Raw genomic sequence first — 16,311 nt, forward strand, 5'->3', positions numbered from 1 at the left:
CTACTTTTGATAATAGAATATAATTATTTAAATTTAATTTATTAGAGATTTAATTTTTTAATTTTAAATTTTAATGCTTTATTAGCCTATTCCTAAGAAATAATGCATTATCTAGAATTAAGCTCAAATACATAAATTATCTAATTTCTTAATATGCTCTTTATTCATAAAACAGAAGAAAATTCTCCCTTTGACCACATTCTCATGATAAGCAATGACCCTGAGTTTCTTTGTGCCAGGGCCATAATTTTACAGAGCGCTGGTAAACTGGCCACAGTAATTTGGAGATGCTTCGACTGAGTTGCACCTCCTTTCTGACAAGGCTTTAGAAGAGGGAAAGAGGTGTGTTTATTAGTTCGGTGGACACAAAGTGGTGGCACCGCCCTTCCCTTCTTCTTTTGCAGACAGTCTCATGCTCTAGGCGGGTGGGGGAGGCTTGTGATGCCAGTAACCCCTTGGGCTTTGACTTAGCTAAGCGTGGACTGTTTTCAGTTGCTTGGCTTGTTGTCAGAGAATAAGCGAACAGGGTGGATTTGGTTCTCTGAATATCATCTCAACAAACAAGATATGGAGTGTAACAGTTCTGCCTCTAGGCTCAGCCTTCTTTAACTGCTCCTTTCTCCACCCTTCAGGCCCCCTGTCCCATCTCTCTGAAGCTGTTATTTAAAAAGCAGCTTATTCTCATTGCCTCATTCACCCCTAAACCCAGTAAGAGCATCTAATTTTCATTTGTTGAACCGCAAATGAAATATATTTGGACGTATGAGATTAATAGTCTTTAGGAATAAAAAAAAGTCTTCTGTCTGGGTCACTGTGACACAATAGAAAGTTCTAAAATTTATAGCAAATTTTGAGCCAAAATATACTAATTTAAAACTTAAACAGAGTATAATTTTAGCTTATCTTTCATGTGATGCAGAAAGTCAAAATAATGTTCTCTAGGAAAATATATAGCCTGAACTCGCTGTTCCTTTCCTTATCTCCAAAGTGAGGTGCTTACCAAAAAAAATTTTACTACCCCATGCAAGAAGTAATAATGGGAAGAAAAAATGTTATTGCAGATGAGTTTCTTCTCCTCCTCATAGACCCAGAAGCTGGAGAAAAGAGCATGATAGAAGCTACCGCAATTGTTAAAATATCCTAAGTTAAGACATAATTGCTGAATGCTTTCCCATCTACTTCTCTCTCCTAGTTTTCCCTAAGGGTATCAAATGTGAAAAGGCTAGTCTCACATCAAACTTGGAAGAAATGAGAGGAAATTATGTACTGATGAGGAAAATGGCAGGTAAGAAAAATAAAAGCTATCCTTTGTTCTATAAGAAGATTTTAATGTGTAGAAATAAACACATTTTATCTTTTTTTCATTGAAAAAGACTGCCTTCGCATGCTGGCGACTGACACCTGTTAAGAACAAGGTACTGGAATGCGGGCCCAGCTTGTGCAAGGACAGTCCTCTCCCATTTGTCCTCACAAAAGTAACTCTACACTTATTTTGTTTCTTTTTTTTTATTATTTTTTTAATGTTTTATTTATTTCTAGGGGAGAGAGAGAGAGCGTGAGCAGGGGAGGGTCAGAGAGAGAAGGAGACACAGAATCCGAAGCAGGCTCCAGGCTCTGAGCTGGCAGTCAGCACAGAGCCCGACGGGGGGCTCGAACCCACGAACCGCGAGATAATGACCTAAGCGAAAGTTGGACGCTTAACAGACTAAGCCACCCAGGCGCCCCTACACTTATTTTGTTTCTGAAAAGGCTACTATTCAAACAACTGTCTCTTGTGAAAAAGAGGGAAGAAAAAGATGAGTTTTAAAACCAAGCTTGAAACTTTTAGAAACAAAGTTGACAACTTTCAGTGGGTAATAGGTAATCATCCAAAACAAGGGTACCAAACACTTAAACATCTAAGAGTTGTTTTAACAAACAAATTACGTGGGGGTGCGGACTGGGATAACTAAGTATCCAGAGCCGGTGTAGCGTGGTGGCGGCTGCAGGTGTGCCCTCCAGAGTCAGACTGCCTGGGCCTGAGTCCCGGGCATGAGCTCTGTCACTCACTAGATGTGACTTCTCGGTCAAGTTACTTACACTCTGCCTCAACTTCCTCATCCATAAAGTGGAAATGATAATGACACCTACCTCACAGAGTTTTATGAGGTTTGAGTGGGTTAGTGCATGTAAAATGATTGCAGAAAGCAATTAATAAATGTTAAGATTGAAGTACACTGATTGACTCTGCTTTAAAATTCTTTGTGGCAGTGAATGGCCTAAAATTTGAATGGGGTATAGGATTCAGACTGAAATAAAACAGACAACAGATCTAGAAACTTTTAAAATTGACCCTAAAATCCTCTGTCTCCTGGAATCTTCACTGTTCATATTAAGGCAAAGATTGAAACCTTTTTGGCTGGAACCTATAATCATATAGCCAAATTTGAAAAACGGTTTAAAAGTGAACTTTCCGGGGTGCCTGGGTGGCTTAGTCACTTAAGCGTCTGACTTTCGCTTGGGTCATGATCTCGCGGTTCGTGGGTTCGAGCCCTGCATCGGGCTCTGTGCTGACTGCCAGCTCAGAGCCTGGAGCCTGCTTCAGTCTGTGACTCCCACTCTCTCTGACCCTCCCCTGCTCACGCTGTCTCTCTCTTTCTCTCTCTCTCTCCTAGAAATAAATAAAACATTTAAAAAAAATAAATAAAATAAAAGTGAACTTTCCTTTGGGCCCCTCCTCTTGTTTATTCTCCTATTCTTGTCCCCTTTCAGATGCTGGGCTAGATGCTGTGTAGATGTCAACTATATGATATATATAGTGTATTCGGAGTTAGATAGACTATTATAGAAATCTTATAATTATGTACAACATTGTTACTAGGTAAAACCCATTCCACAATGGCAAAAAAATGAGTGTTCAGTTCCATTCTCTGAACTAAGTCAAGGGCCTAGGGTTGTTAATGACACCAGCTCTGTTTCTTCCGTTACCTTCCAGTAATTGAGAGGAATAATCTTACCTGGGAAAACAGGGCTGATCTTGTGAGCCTACTTACAGACTGAGTGAAATAAGACATGTGCCCCTAACTTGGGAAGTTTATTGCCAGCTTGCTCTTAGGAGTTAAGTGGTCACCAAGTGTTGTGTCTTAAAAGGTTATGGGTTGTGTAGCAACATGGATGGACCTTGAGGGTGTTATGCTGAGCGAAATAAGTCAGGCAGAGAAGGACAAATATCATATGTGTGCACGTATAGGAGGATTAGGAGGAACTTAACAGAGGACCAACTGGGAGAAGAAGGGGGAAAATGGTGGGGGAAAGGGAGAGAGGCAAACCATGAGACACTCTTGAATGCTGACAAAAACTGAGGACTGATGGATGTGGGGGGGAGGAGGGATGGGCATGGAGGAGGGCACTTGTGGGGATGAGCACTGGGTGTTATGTGGAAACTAATTTGACAATAAACTATTTGTAAAAAAAAAAAAAAAAAAAGGTTATGGGTAGGATCATCTCTCCAGACATGTGCACACTGACCTCTACTCTTGCAGTGATATAAAAATCCTTGCACTCCACTGTGATTCATGGTTTGACCTTATAATAAAGGAGTGATGGATCATGCCCTTTCCCCTCTTTGCCACTGCTTCTACTGAATGATTTGACATACACTTATTTTAGGTGCTTGGCAGGGATAGCAATTTAGGCACACTATTGCTTTTAGGACTGAAAATCAAAAGCCCTCTCCCCCTTCCCTCATCCAATCTCATAATTATATATCTAGAAATTCCTTATAAGAAAACATAAAGTAGTCAATTTGCTCATCAAATATAAGTAAATAGTGCCAAGCGAAGCATAGAAAATAAACACAAATTCCTAGTACAATATAAGTATTGTATCAGCCAGGCCATGCTGTCCCCAACCTGACCCCTCTGCCCAAGCTGATGTCTGCCTCTTTCAGACGCAGCCCTGCCCAATCCTTGTACCAATGAGAGCCAGATGTTGTTCCTGTTCTTTCTCCAGAAGAGAGGGAAGAAATCAGGAAATAGTTTATTCATACCTTGATTCCCAGCACCTAGCCCAATATCTGGCACAGTGCCCAGCCTATAAAGAACACTCAGTAAATATTGATTGAGTGAACAAATAGGCTGCCACCCCTGTAACCGGTATCCAGTGACTTGGGATGGATTTACCCTCCAGAGGCTTCCTGTAGTCGGCATTCGTGTTCAGTTTCCCTACCTGCCTCTCACCATGTGTGACTGACCATCCTGGCTGGCCCTTCTGATCCAGTCAGAAGACCCGGGTTCCAAATCCCTGGGAGGATCCCAGCATAGGCTGCAATACCTGCTGAGGGGCCAGAGACGAGTGGGATGGCGGGAGTGTGTGGGGAATAAGTTTAGGAATTCCATGCGCTTGCACCCATGGGGTTAACAAGGCTTAGGATGAAAACTTCCAGGATAGGTAAACAGAGTGAAAGCACCCCAGCATAGAACAAAAGCACAAAGCTGTTTTCACAGGACAGAAGGTCCAGAATAGGTAAACAGGTAAACAGGGCTGTAGACCACCCAGCAGAATGAAATTGCCCCGAGGGGAGCTAATTAGCAAAAGAAAGGTGACTATTGACCCTGAGGCACCATGCTCTGTCTGTCTTATCCCCCACCTACCTTAAACAACCATCTGCTGGGTGCAGGGATTTCTTTTGTATTGATCCAAACCCTAACACTGCACATCTTCGAAACCCTCTTTCTCTCATATACATGAGTAAATGTTCACTGTTTCATTGTCTCTTTGTGCATCTCCATCACATTTGTAAGCCTTCGGATCCTAATAAAAATGGAGCAAGGACCCTTATTCAGGGCTTTTGTCTCCTCCTGGACAATAGCCTCTCCCACATTTAATTCTGCATCCGCTCTCCTGCTGGACAAGAGAGAACTCCAGACTCTTAAGTCTGCGACAGAGGTGGCCTGACCCACTCTTTACTGTGCCCTGTAGTTCCTTCGCTCTAAACCAAGGCCTGTTTCGAAATCAGAAACATATCCTGGATTCTCCCAGGCTATGAATCTAAATGCTAATTAAATATCTTAATAGTTCTCATCCTCCCCCAAATATTTTTGGGGCACCCCTAAAGTGGACAAACTCAGTGAATATTTATTGAATACTCTGTGCCAGTCACTGATCTGGGCTCTGGGGGGACACAGCAATAAACACATGGATACTACTTTCATGGAGTTTACATTCTAGGGTCGGAAAGGGGGCAATTTTTTAAAAAGAAGAGGAAATAAGAAAAATTATGTATGGAAAATGGTGATGAGTGCAGTGGAGAGAAAGTTATCCCAACTTTCTAGGGAATGGGACAGCTGGGGTTGAGGGCATTCAGTTTTATGTAGCGTGGCCGCATTGAGAAGGTGTTTGTGCAAAGGCATTGAGTGAGTCATTAGTGGGCAGATGTTACCCATGTTCCTGAATCATTTATTGTCACCCCTTAGCTGGACACCATGATCCTGGCTCTGGCAGTACCACAGTGAGCTAGAAGCTCACAGCATGCCTCTTTCAGAACCCTGCATTGTTCCCCTAGTCGATGATGCTTTGAAAAACAGGAAGTAAGAGAGTCCTTTTTTTTTTTTTTTCAGCATTAACGCCCAAGGTAAAGTGTTACGGAGCTAACTGAGGTCAGGGACTGTTACCTAACTGTAAATTGGACGAAAACTCTCTGCCACCACATTGGCCCTGTGATGCTAGTTTTGTGGGAAACTTGGGGCTGGATAGCCCTGTGATGTCTGTCAGAGTCTTCTTTCAAAGAGAGAAAGGAAAAGCTCTCTTCCTGGAGATGCTACACCCAGTTACCCACCGGGTGATAGGCCCCAGGGCATTACAGAGCTTCATAAAATGACTCTTTCTCTTACATAGAGGCCCTTCCTTATTTTCCTCTGGGAAGATACATACAGGGAAACTGAATTAGGCCCTACCCCAGGACAGCCAGACTGGCCATGGCCTTCCAGGACTAAAGCCCAGCCTCACCATTACAGTTTCCTACCTCAACAGGCTGTGCTCTCACTCAGGGCCCCACTATACCTACCGGCAATCTCCCCTGGACATGTCCATGCATTCCTAAAACCCTACTGAAGGCTTTGAGTTTTTCCCTCAGCAAACTTCTCAGTTCTCTTATAAATCAATGAATACCAATCATTGCTTTAGGGGAAAGGATATTGTCTTACTCTGTATTGCAGACATATTCATCTTATGTCTTGCCCAGCTAGGACTTTGTATTGCACAGTAAATAGAAACACTACTTATAAAGTGACTAGCAGAACTCTTCTATTTAAAAGGTGCTCAAAAATGAATAACTATCATAATTTTGTAGGTAGTTATTAAATTACGGAGAATTCTAAATTTATTCTTTATAATTTTAATGTTTCAAAGTGTTTTACAAAATTATGTATTCTATAATCAGAAGAATTCCTAAAGTAATAATAATAATAATAATAAAACCCTCTTGACACCCAGTTGTTTTCTTCCTCTCCTTTTCATCTAAACTTCTCAGAAGAATAGTCTTCTGCTCACTATTTCCACTTCCTCAACTTGCTTCTGTCTGGTTGTTGCCCCAACCATCCCTCTAATATTGCTGTCAGTGAAGCCACCACCTATTTCTTAATGTCATTCCCTCAGGAATATGTTGGTGGCCTGGGAAGGGAAGGCACCCTCAGGTAAGTGATAACTTCAAGCAGAGTGAATTTGGGTACAAGGGAGGAGGCAAGGAGCAAGAAGTGAGGTGATTTACATCCAAGCTAGAGCATGATCCAGAACCAAAGTTGAACCCCAACACTTACCATATTCAAGAGTCCAGCGACCTGGTTGGAAGCCAACTCACCTAAGTAGAAGAAAGAATCCAGAAACAAGCCAACTCCAAGCAGGTAATAAGCTGACAAACCAAGGTAGTCCCAGAAGAAAGACTGCAAGGAGATGTCAGGCCAAGAGGAATTCCAAACTCAGCAAGTCACCAGCTGCATTTGGCTGGGCTTTCCTGGGAAGGCCTGATGAAAAGTCCTAACTTACAAAGTCACCTTTCAGAGATGAGAGATGGGCTCCCAGGAGCACTCCTATACTGGATATGTCAACAAAGTGCCTGCCACACCCAACTTCCTCTTCGAGATGAAACTGCCCCACCCACAGCCCCCTGCTCTGAGAAGCAGAGCAACGTTGTTCTTTACCCAGGGATGGCTCCTGATTGGACCAGGGATTGGCCCCTGACATTAGGGCTGCTCCTCCAAAAATCAGGGCTTGAATGGAAAAGATGAATTTGGTCTATCAGATTCTCTTCTTCTAGGATTTGAATTGGGAAACATGGAGATAATGAGGGCAGTTAGTCATGGAAACTAACTTGAAGTTGAAAGGATGTCATATGATGCAGTAAAGGCTATGGAGGGTTATACAAGCCAAATCTATGAGGAAGCAGAACAGTATGATAAGACAGTGGAATTTATGAATAAGCATCAATCCTGCAGTAGAAAAAAATACATTAATAGAAAACAGAATGTGTTAGTAGGAATAGGATAGCAGGAAGCAAACCTGCAAAGAATAGCTGAGAAATGGTATACCAATGTTAGGAAGATCCTGTCCTCTGCCTCAACTAAAAGCTACTTTCCTGCCATCCAGCTTTACTAAGGCTCCTGTGTTCATCAAGCAACCCCAGCTTCCTGGATCCCCTTGCTAATGCTTGTTGGCCACCTACTATTAGCTAGGCATGGTTCTAAGTGTTTGGGATCCATCAGTGAACAAAACAGGAAAGCAGTTATAACAAACACTTTATTACTTTGGGTAGAGTCTCTGTTTCAAAGGGCCAAATTCAACCAATTCCTCATGTGCTCACTTCCCATGGTCCAGTTGGTGAGGTCAGACATGGTGTCATAATGAGTCTACTCCCTCTTGGGAATAGCTCATGTTTATCCTCCCTTGTCATCACAGTAGTGGCTGGAGAATTAGGAGAAGAGAAAAGAATAGAAGAAGAGGGGAGCTGGGGCATGGAGGAAGTCAGTTGATGGCACCTGAATACCCAGGATTTCAGTTAACTGGGATTTGAAATTTGGCTCTACTACTTTATCACTATATGATCTTTGGCAAGGCAGTTTTCTCAGCTATAAATTGGAGGTAAAATAGTATCCTTCTCATTGCATTATTGTGAGGATTAAGTCAGAAAATATATGCAAAGTATTTAGCACAGTACGTGGCCCAAAGTAAGTGCTCAATAAGTGATAGCTGTTGTTGCTGGTGTTATTATTATTAACAACCCTCTAGCTTTCACATTAGGTAGATAGGATGGATGTGCTAGGGGAAAATGAGATGACATTCTGTACACAAACCTTCTCTTGACATCTGCTGCCAGTTAGAACTTTGTATGCTTATCGAGGTTTCTTTGAGTTGGCACACACCTTCCCAGTTTCTCTCCAGTGTGAGGAAGAAAGGGCGCAAGAAAATGGTAAAAATGAAAGTTACTGTTGCACAGAAAAGCAGTTCTGGAAGAAGGGAACATTCTGAAAGCAAAGTCTGTGGCGGTGACAATAACAGCTGCTTTCTGGGAAGCCCTCATTATCTTTGCTTGAGGTCCAGGTGTTGTTGTGGGAGTGTACCAGGACACATGTTGGACAGGGATGTTGTGTTTTAGTAGCAAGATGGATAGGTGGCTGAGCTGATGCTACATTCTGGCCTTCCTGTGGGATGAGCACCATTCTACTCATATAGGGGCCTTCCTAGCATGTTATGCCTCTGTGAGTTGCTCCCAAGAAGCCCTGGGTCTGGATTAGGACCATATGTAGATGTCTAAAAGGCAATTTGGACTGAATGATTCAAATACTCAAGCCAGATTCTTCCACGGTTGTGTCTCTCTGCCGCCACCTTATATCCAGGCTTATGACATAGACCATCTGCTCTGTGGTTCTATTGCCGGATGTGTTGCTGATGGAGCACCGGAGGCTCATTAGATAAGCCTTGCGTAGCATGAGCTGAGCTTCTAGGCTTGTACTAGCTTCTCCAGGCTTCTGTGGACTGAGCTCTATGCAGACTATCATGCATTAGACCCTCTAGGCCTTGAAGACATCTTGAAAGCAAGCCATTCTCCCTCCCAAATGGGAATAATAGAGGACTCCTCCTCAGCAGGATGGCCCCCTCCATCATGTTGGCAGCACTGGCCCCAGCAGGGTTAGGTTGAACCAAGCTGGGTCCAGGCTGGCTAGAGTTGGCACACAAGTTAGGAGGACAGACTCTTGAGCTGGATTGCCCACATTCAAATCTCAGTTTCCATTTCTTAGCTACTTTTTTACCTGTGCAATCTTAGAGGAATTATGTTATCTCTCTGTCCCAGTTTCCTCATCTCTAAAACAGCAAAAATAGCAGTACATATCTCATAAGGTTATTATAAGCATCAAATTTGTTAATATAAGTGAAGTCCTTGGACAAATAACTGGCACATAGTTAAGTGCCTGCTGGTGCTATAATGGAGCAGAGGTGAAGGGAGTCCTGAGTTGTCCAAAAAATAATGCCACGCTAAGCACATCAGGCCAACTTCCTTCTCCTTTTTTAGGAGGTCATTAGTAGGTCAGTTGCACAGAAAAGAACGAAATGCTGTCAAGCATGCTTTGGAATGTCGAGATGTCCTCAAGTAACCAGGGAATCTCCTACTCCAGAATCATAGACACCTGGCTACATCAACGGAATAGTCTAGAGACTGTTCTGGGGATGCTGATGCTTCAGGTAACCCAGGATTGCTGGACTAGAGGATTATATGAGGCACAGTTGGCCAAGGTATGTGTGGAGATGTTTAAGGACACACTAGGACATTGTCCAGGAATTGCAAAGAACCTCCCCTAGAAAGTCATGCAAGATACCGATTGTTTGGGGCTACCACAGGTCAAGGGGCATAATGATCTCTACAAACATCTAGAAAGCCGTCTTCCAAATGCAGCTGATAAGAAGTTGATAACAAAGGTTATAGGCACTCAGAACGTCTAATTTCATGGGCCTCTGGCCCCAGAGCATGAGGGAACCAGAGAGGACCAGGGCCCCAGTAGTCCTAACAGAGCTCTATTTCCTGTTTTTCTTCTTCACAAAATGCCCCAGTGACCTCTTGGGAAATGTGGAGGCCCATTGAATCCTAAGACTTGTGAATTCCTATTGAGTCTCAGATTATGGATGTTGTGGTGCCCATAGGGTTGCCAGGCAAAATAAAGGACACCTAGTCAAATTTGAATTTCCAACAATCAATGAATAGTTTTTTAGTATCAGTATGCCCTAAATGTTGTGTAGCATATACTTATATTAAAACGTATTTGTTTATCTGAAATTCATATTTCTGAATTTGAAAATATCTGAAAGAAAGAAAGAGAGAGAGAGAGAGAAAGAAACAAACATACAAAGAAACAAAGAAGGGAGGAAGGAAGGTATCCTGTGTTTTTATTTAATAAATCTGATAGCACTTGCTGAGGGGTGTGGTCACGGAAGGGTAATGGATATATGCAACCTCCAACTGAACACAAATGGCAGAGATACTAGAGGATTCTGGTGCCCTCCCTTCAGAGAGGCTCATTCAGTTCAAGTCAGGTTTGGATACTTACCTACTCCAATGCTGTACTCTGTGGCTACTCTGTGGACATCAAGGGCCAGAGTCACTTTATGGATGCCAGTGGGACTTTCTCACAGCCATAGTTGGACAGTTGTTCAGAAATCTCATTTCATAAGTGTCCTATTGTGGCCACATGTAAATCTTATATCTCCATAAACATCTGGAGCTGGATTAAAAAGAATGACAACTGGGGAGCTTACCTTAAGACAGAAAGCCTGTTCTGACAACAGGTATTGCAAGGTGTGGTGAAGTTTGACCAGTACCCTATGATCCCAGAGCCAGCAGCCACATCTACAGGGCAGATATAGTGGCCACCAGTTGAGACCACAACTCCTCATTTCCTTCTTGGAAGCAGAGTTGCAGAAAATTAGCAGGGGCCACAGCCTTATGAATTAAGGAACAGTGTTCAAACTCACTCTGTCAAGATGGGAGTACACAGTAACCAAGAGTAGGGATGTGGTGTAAGGTTGGGTTTTCTAAGCTGACAGAACAGTCCAGAACCTCAGAAAGTACACATAGGTACAGAGTCCAAAATCCAGGTCACCAAGACCCAGAAACACAGAACTACCTAAAGAGGTCAAAAAGTCAAGGCAGACTCTGGAGGCAGAGTTCAAAGAGAGAGAATAAGGACAGGTTGGTGTTTCCAAAGTCAGCATGTGACTAGCCAACAGTGGTTCATTTTTCATGCCTGGCATTCCAATGAGGAATATAGCTGGTAACAGACTTGCGTGACGTTAGACATATTGTTAGGGACTAGGCCAACCAATCACCATCAGTGGACCTTTCCCAGCCCTGCTCTTCAAGTAGTCAGCTGTCCCGACTATTAGAAACGATTTTTGCTGTCACTGTCTACACACTTGGCTTCTGAGGCTTTGTTATCTTTGGATCTCCTCCTACCTGCTCCTTCTCTGCCTTCTTCAAGGGCTCTTTCTTTTTTCTCATACTTAAATATTCATATTCCTCAGGGTCCTGCCCTTGACCCACTGCCCTTCTCTTCCCTTTCTTTTCATGGTACCTGGATGTTCTCATGTGCTATCATTGTTCCAGGTAAGCATATGTGGTTGAAGTGTAGGTTGTAAAGACAAAGAACCTGGGTCCTTTATTCCCTAGCTGTGAGACTCGGGTGAAGTTTTGGTTTTTCTTTTTCTTTTTTTTTTACTTATTTAGGCTTAATATCCTTATCTATATAATGAGGAAAAATAGCACCAAGTAGCTTGTAGGACTATTATGAAAATTAAATAAGAAAATGCATGTAAATTTCTTTGCAAGGTACCTGACATAGTAAGTGTTCAATAAACATACTGTTCAATGTTAGATCTTTGTAGCTCAGTACTCTCTCAGGAGCCACATCCATCTGTCTACTATAGATTTCTACACAATTGTTCCAATGATACCTCATGTTCTTTGGGTCAAAACCAAAGTTGGTCTTTTGTCCTTCTAAACCTCCTCTCCTTCTCTATTCTTTGCCTCAATTTTTGGCACTATTATTCATCAGTTACCCAAGCTGGAATCCTAGAAGTCATTTTTGACCACTATCTTTTACTTAACATTTCCAACTATCTCTGATCTTCATCAAATCAATCATTATGAATTGAAAAGGTAGTGATTTGAGTCCAAGACCTTAGCTCTGAAGAAGTTCATAACTTTGGTAGCAAAGACAGACTCCTGTGGTAGGTTATATTATAGTTGAGAATATTCATTGCCCCTGTCTATGGAGCCTATAGGAGAAACCTACATCTCTGCCTCATTGATATCTGGCTTGACAATTGACTTTTCCATGGAATATAAACATGTATGACATATGCCAATTCTGAGTAGTTGTAAGCAATTGTGAGTGGAAGCTCTAAAAGTCATTACATGGATCTACCATTGCTCTTTTCACATGCTATGACACTACCATGTCCCAAATAGGGCCTGCTTCTTTAGCCTAAATCATGAGTGAAAAAGATGAAATTGGACAATTTATTTGTTTGTTTGTTTATTTTTTAATTTTTTAATGCTTATTTATTTTTGAAAGAGAGAGAGACAGAGCACAAGTGGGAGAGGGGCAGAGAGAGAGGGAGACACAGAATCTAAAGTAGCTCTGAGCTGTCAGCACAGAGCCCAATATAGGGCTCAAACTCATAAACCATGCTGAAGTCAGATGCTTAACCAACTGAGCCAACCAGGGGCCCTGAAAGCAGTCAATTTATATTGTACATGCAATATGAACAAGAAATAAATTTTTTTGGATGGAGCTAGAATGTATTATGCTAAGTGAAATAAGTGAATCAGAGAAAGAAATACCATATGATTTCACTCATGTGTGTAATTTAAGAAACAAACGTATGAGCATATGGGAAGGGTGGGGGAATAGAAGAGAGGGAAACAAACCACAAGAGACTCTTAATGATAGAGAACAAACTACAGGTTGATGGAGGGATGTGGGTGGGAGATGAGCTAGATGGGTGATAGGTACTAAGGAGGGCACTTGTTGTGATGAGCGCTGGGTGTTGTATGTTAAGTGATGAATCACTGAATTCTACTCCTGAAACCAATATTGCACTATATGCTAAATAACTAAGTAACTAAAATTCAAATTTTACAAAAGGGGAGGGGGGAAAAGAAAGAAATCTTTTTGTTGTTAGGGTATTGGGATTATTTGTTACTGCATCATAACCTAGCCTAACCTAACTGATAAAACTCATTTTCAGATTATTCATAGAGTTTTTGAAGCTAATGTATGAGGAGATGGAAATCAGTGAGTCATAATGATGTTAGGCCCAGTGTTCTCCAGCAAAATAAAAGAGTTAGATGTGCTGCCAAGCATCACAGATACTTCATACATGCATAAGATACCAAGATTCTTTTTTAAAAAAATTTTTAATGTTTTATTTATTTCTGAGAGAGAGAGAGCATTAGCAGGGGAGGGTCAGAGAGAGAGGGAAACACAGAATCCGAAACAGGCTCCAGGCTCTCAGATCGCTGTCAGCACAGAGCCCAATGCAGGGCTCGAACCCACGAACCGTGAGACCATGACCTGAGCTGAAGTCGGATGTTTAACTGAATGACCCACCCAGGCGCCCCCCCCCCAAGATTCTTTTTCTGATCAAAGTTCTGATTGGTAAAGTAAATGTTTACCATTTTGAAGATGTCAGTAGCTAAAGGAGTTTCCAAAAGGGGCCAACAAAATCAGACTTTAGAAAAAAATATTTTTGGTACTTACATAATTGCAGGAGGGACAAAAATAAGAGCTGACTGAACTGAGAAATATCAGGAATTCATAGAGTTGCATGCTGAAGGGAAATGGCATTGCTGTGAGCTTCTTTATGACCTACTTCAACATATTGGAAGAAATGTCAGCAACGTGTGGGTTGCTAACATCGCTTGACATAAAAACAGCTTCAATTTTCTAACTCTACCACAAGCCCCAAATAAGCCTGACCATTTCTAGGACACATCTCCTTTGCTTGGCAATAACAGTAGTGATAACAATAGGTAATAACAGATAATTTCATATGCTGAACTGTGTTCATGTATTAATAGATGGTAAACAGAGCATTACTCTGCTGTTCTATGTGACAAATGTGTGTATTTACAGGGCCCTTCCAGGCTAAAGTAGTCTTGGGTCGCCTGAGTGGCTCAGTCGGTTGAGCACCCGACTTCGGCTCAGGTCATGATCTCACGGTTTGTGGGTTCGAGCCCCACATCAGGCTCTGTCCTGAATGCTTGCTTAGAGCCTAGAGCCTGTATCAGATTCTGTGTCTCCTTCTCTCTCTGCCCCCCCCCCCCGTTCACACTCTGTCTCACTCTGTCTCTCAAAAATAAATAAATGTAAAAAANAAGGCTCCACACTCAGCACAGACCCCGACACGGGGCTTGATCCCACAACCCTGGGATCATGACCTGAGACAAAATCAAGAGTCAGATGCTTAACCAACTGAGCCCACTCAGGTGCCCCAAGATTAAAGTAGTATTGATTTGATACTAATTACTTACTACTCAGTAGTAAAGCAGTGTCTAAAGCTCAGCATATTGACACTTTGGAACAGATAATTCTTTGTTATAAGGACCATCCTGTACACTGTAGAATGTTTAGCAGTATGCCTTTCCCGTTAGACACCTTACAACCTTACCCGTTAGACACCTGTAGCATTCTCACAGTTATGACAGCCAAAAATGTCTCTAGACATTGCCAAAATATCCCTGAAGTGTCTTCCTGCCATGTAACGAGATTCTAGGGAAGCCTGGGTGGCTCAGTCAGTTAGGCATGCGACTCTCAATTTTGGCTCAGGTCATGATCCCACCAGGTGATGGGACTGAGCCCTGCAATGGGCTCTGTGCTAAGTTGGAGTCTGCTTCAGATTCTCTCTCTCTCTCTTTCTATCTCCCCCTCTCACTCTCCTCTCTCTTAAATTAAATTAAATTAAGTTAAGTTAAATTAAATTTTAAACAAAGGGAGACTCTAGTGGTGGGAAGTTAGAAACCAAGGCACACTACACTGAATATATTTTGGAGTGGACAGGTCTTTTGGCTTATCTAATTAGTTCAGGTGGTTAGCACTATTCGTTGCTTGTAAATCAAGCCAATCCTGTCCTAATTCCTAGTAATAGCCATTGATTAAGGACCTACCAGAGATGGTAAATACAACTGGCATAGTCAATATTCCATGGAGATCAAGCACTTGGCTCTGGTGTGGGATGGCCTGGGTTGGAACCCCGGATCTGCTGTTTGTCTGCAGTGTGACCTGGGGTAAGTTTCTCTATTTCTCTGCCATGGAGTCTTTATCTGTGAAATGAAATAACATAGGAATATATGAAATAACATAGGGTCATTTGAGAATTCAACAAGTCAGTGCACATAAGGTGCTTAGAACTAAGCCCAGGGTATGGAAAATAGTGTTTACTGTTATTGTTAACTATTAGAACAACTTTATCTCTGGGGCGCCTGAGTGGACTTCAGGAGAAGTCATGATGGTTAGTCCTTTTGGTTAGGAGTCGACTTCAGCTCAGGTCATGATCTCATGGTTCACCGAGTTCGAGCTCCGGAGTCGGGCTCTCAGAGCTTGGAGCCTACTTCAGATTCTGAGTGACAGCTCAGAGCTTGGAGCCTGCTTCAGATTCTGTCTCCCTCTCTCTCTCTCTCTCTGCCCCTCCCCTGCTTGCGCTCAGTCTCTGTCTCTCAAAAACAAACATTAAAAAAATTAATTAAAAAATTTTTAAAAGAACAACTTTATCTCCATTTAATGCACATGGAAGCAAATATTCAGGGAGATGGAGTCCAAAAATCACCCAGCTACTAAGACACATGACTGGCAAGAAGAGGAATCGTGAGTCGAACCCCAAGGCCCCCGTGTTTCTCACTAGGCCCCGGGTGGAAGGTCAAACCTGGGAGGAAGAGCTCCCCTTGGGGGATAAACACTGGAACGTGTCCGCTGGGCCTCTGGTGTTTGTAGGGAGTAACAGGAAGGGGTCACTTGGAATGGGAGGGGGCCAGACAGCATTTCCCACTGACGAGCTGTGAGAACTTGGGTGAGTCTGTCGCACATCCTGAGGCTGTTTACTCATCTGCAAAATGGACGCAAAAACACCTGCTCTGCGTTCTTCACGGGCGGCGGCCAGGGCGACGCGAGAAGAGCTCGCAGCGAGCACCGTGAAGCTCCGCGGGGCTCCGCGAACGCCAGGCGGGCGGCCGCCCTGCGCGGCTGTGCGCTGCGCGTGGGCACGTCCAAGACCCCGGGTTCCCAAGGCCGC

At 42.8% G+C, this 16,311-nt stretch overlaps 1 protein-coding gene across 2 annotated transcripts in view; it reads left to right on the top strand.

Moving 5' to 3' along the window:
- The window catches only part of LOC144234326 (uncharacterized), an 80,851-nt gene that overhangs the window by 23,728 nt on the left and 40,812 nt on the right, over positions 1-16,311 (top strand). For both annotated transcript variants that reach the window (XM_077767609.1, XM_077767617.1), the window contains exon 3: positions 1,193-1,285. In XM_077767609.1, the coding sequence (XP_077623735.1) occupies positions 1,193-1,285 (93 nt within the window). The remainder of the gene's footprint in view (positions 1-1,192; positions 1,286-16,311) is intronic.

The sequence above is a fragment of the Crocuta crocuta genome, unplaced genomic scaffold (genome assembly GCF_008692635.1).
Source record: "Crocuta crocuta isolate KB4526 unplaced genomic scaffold, BGI_CrCroc_1.0 scaffold180, whole genome shotgun sequence".
Classification (NCBI taxonomy): domain Eukaryota; kingdom Metazoa; phylum Chordata; class Mammalia; order Carnivora; family Hyaenidae; genus Crocuta; species Crocuta crocuta.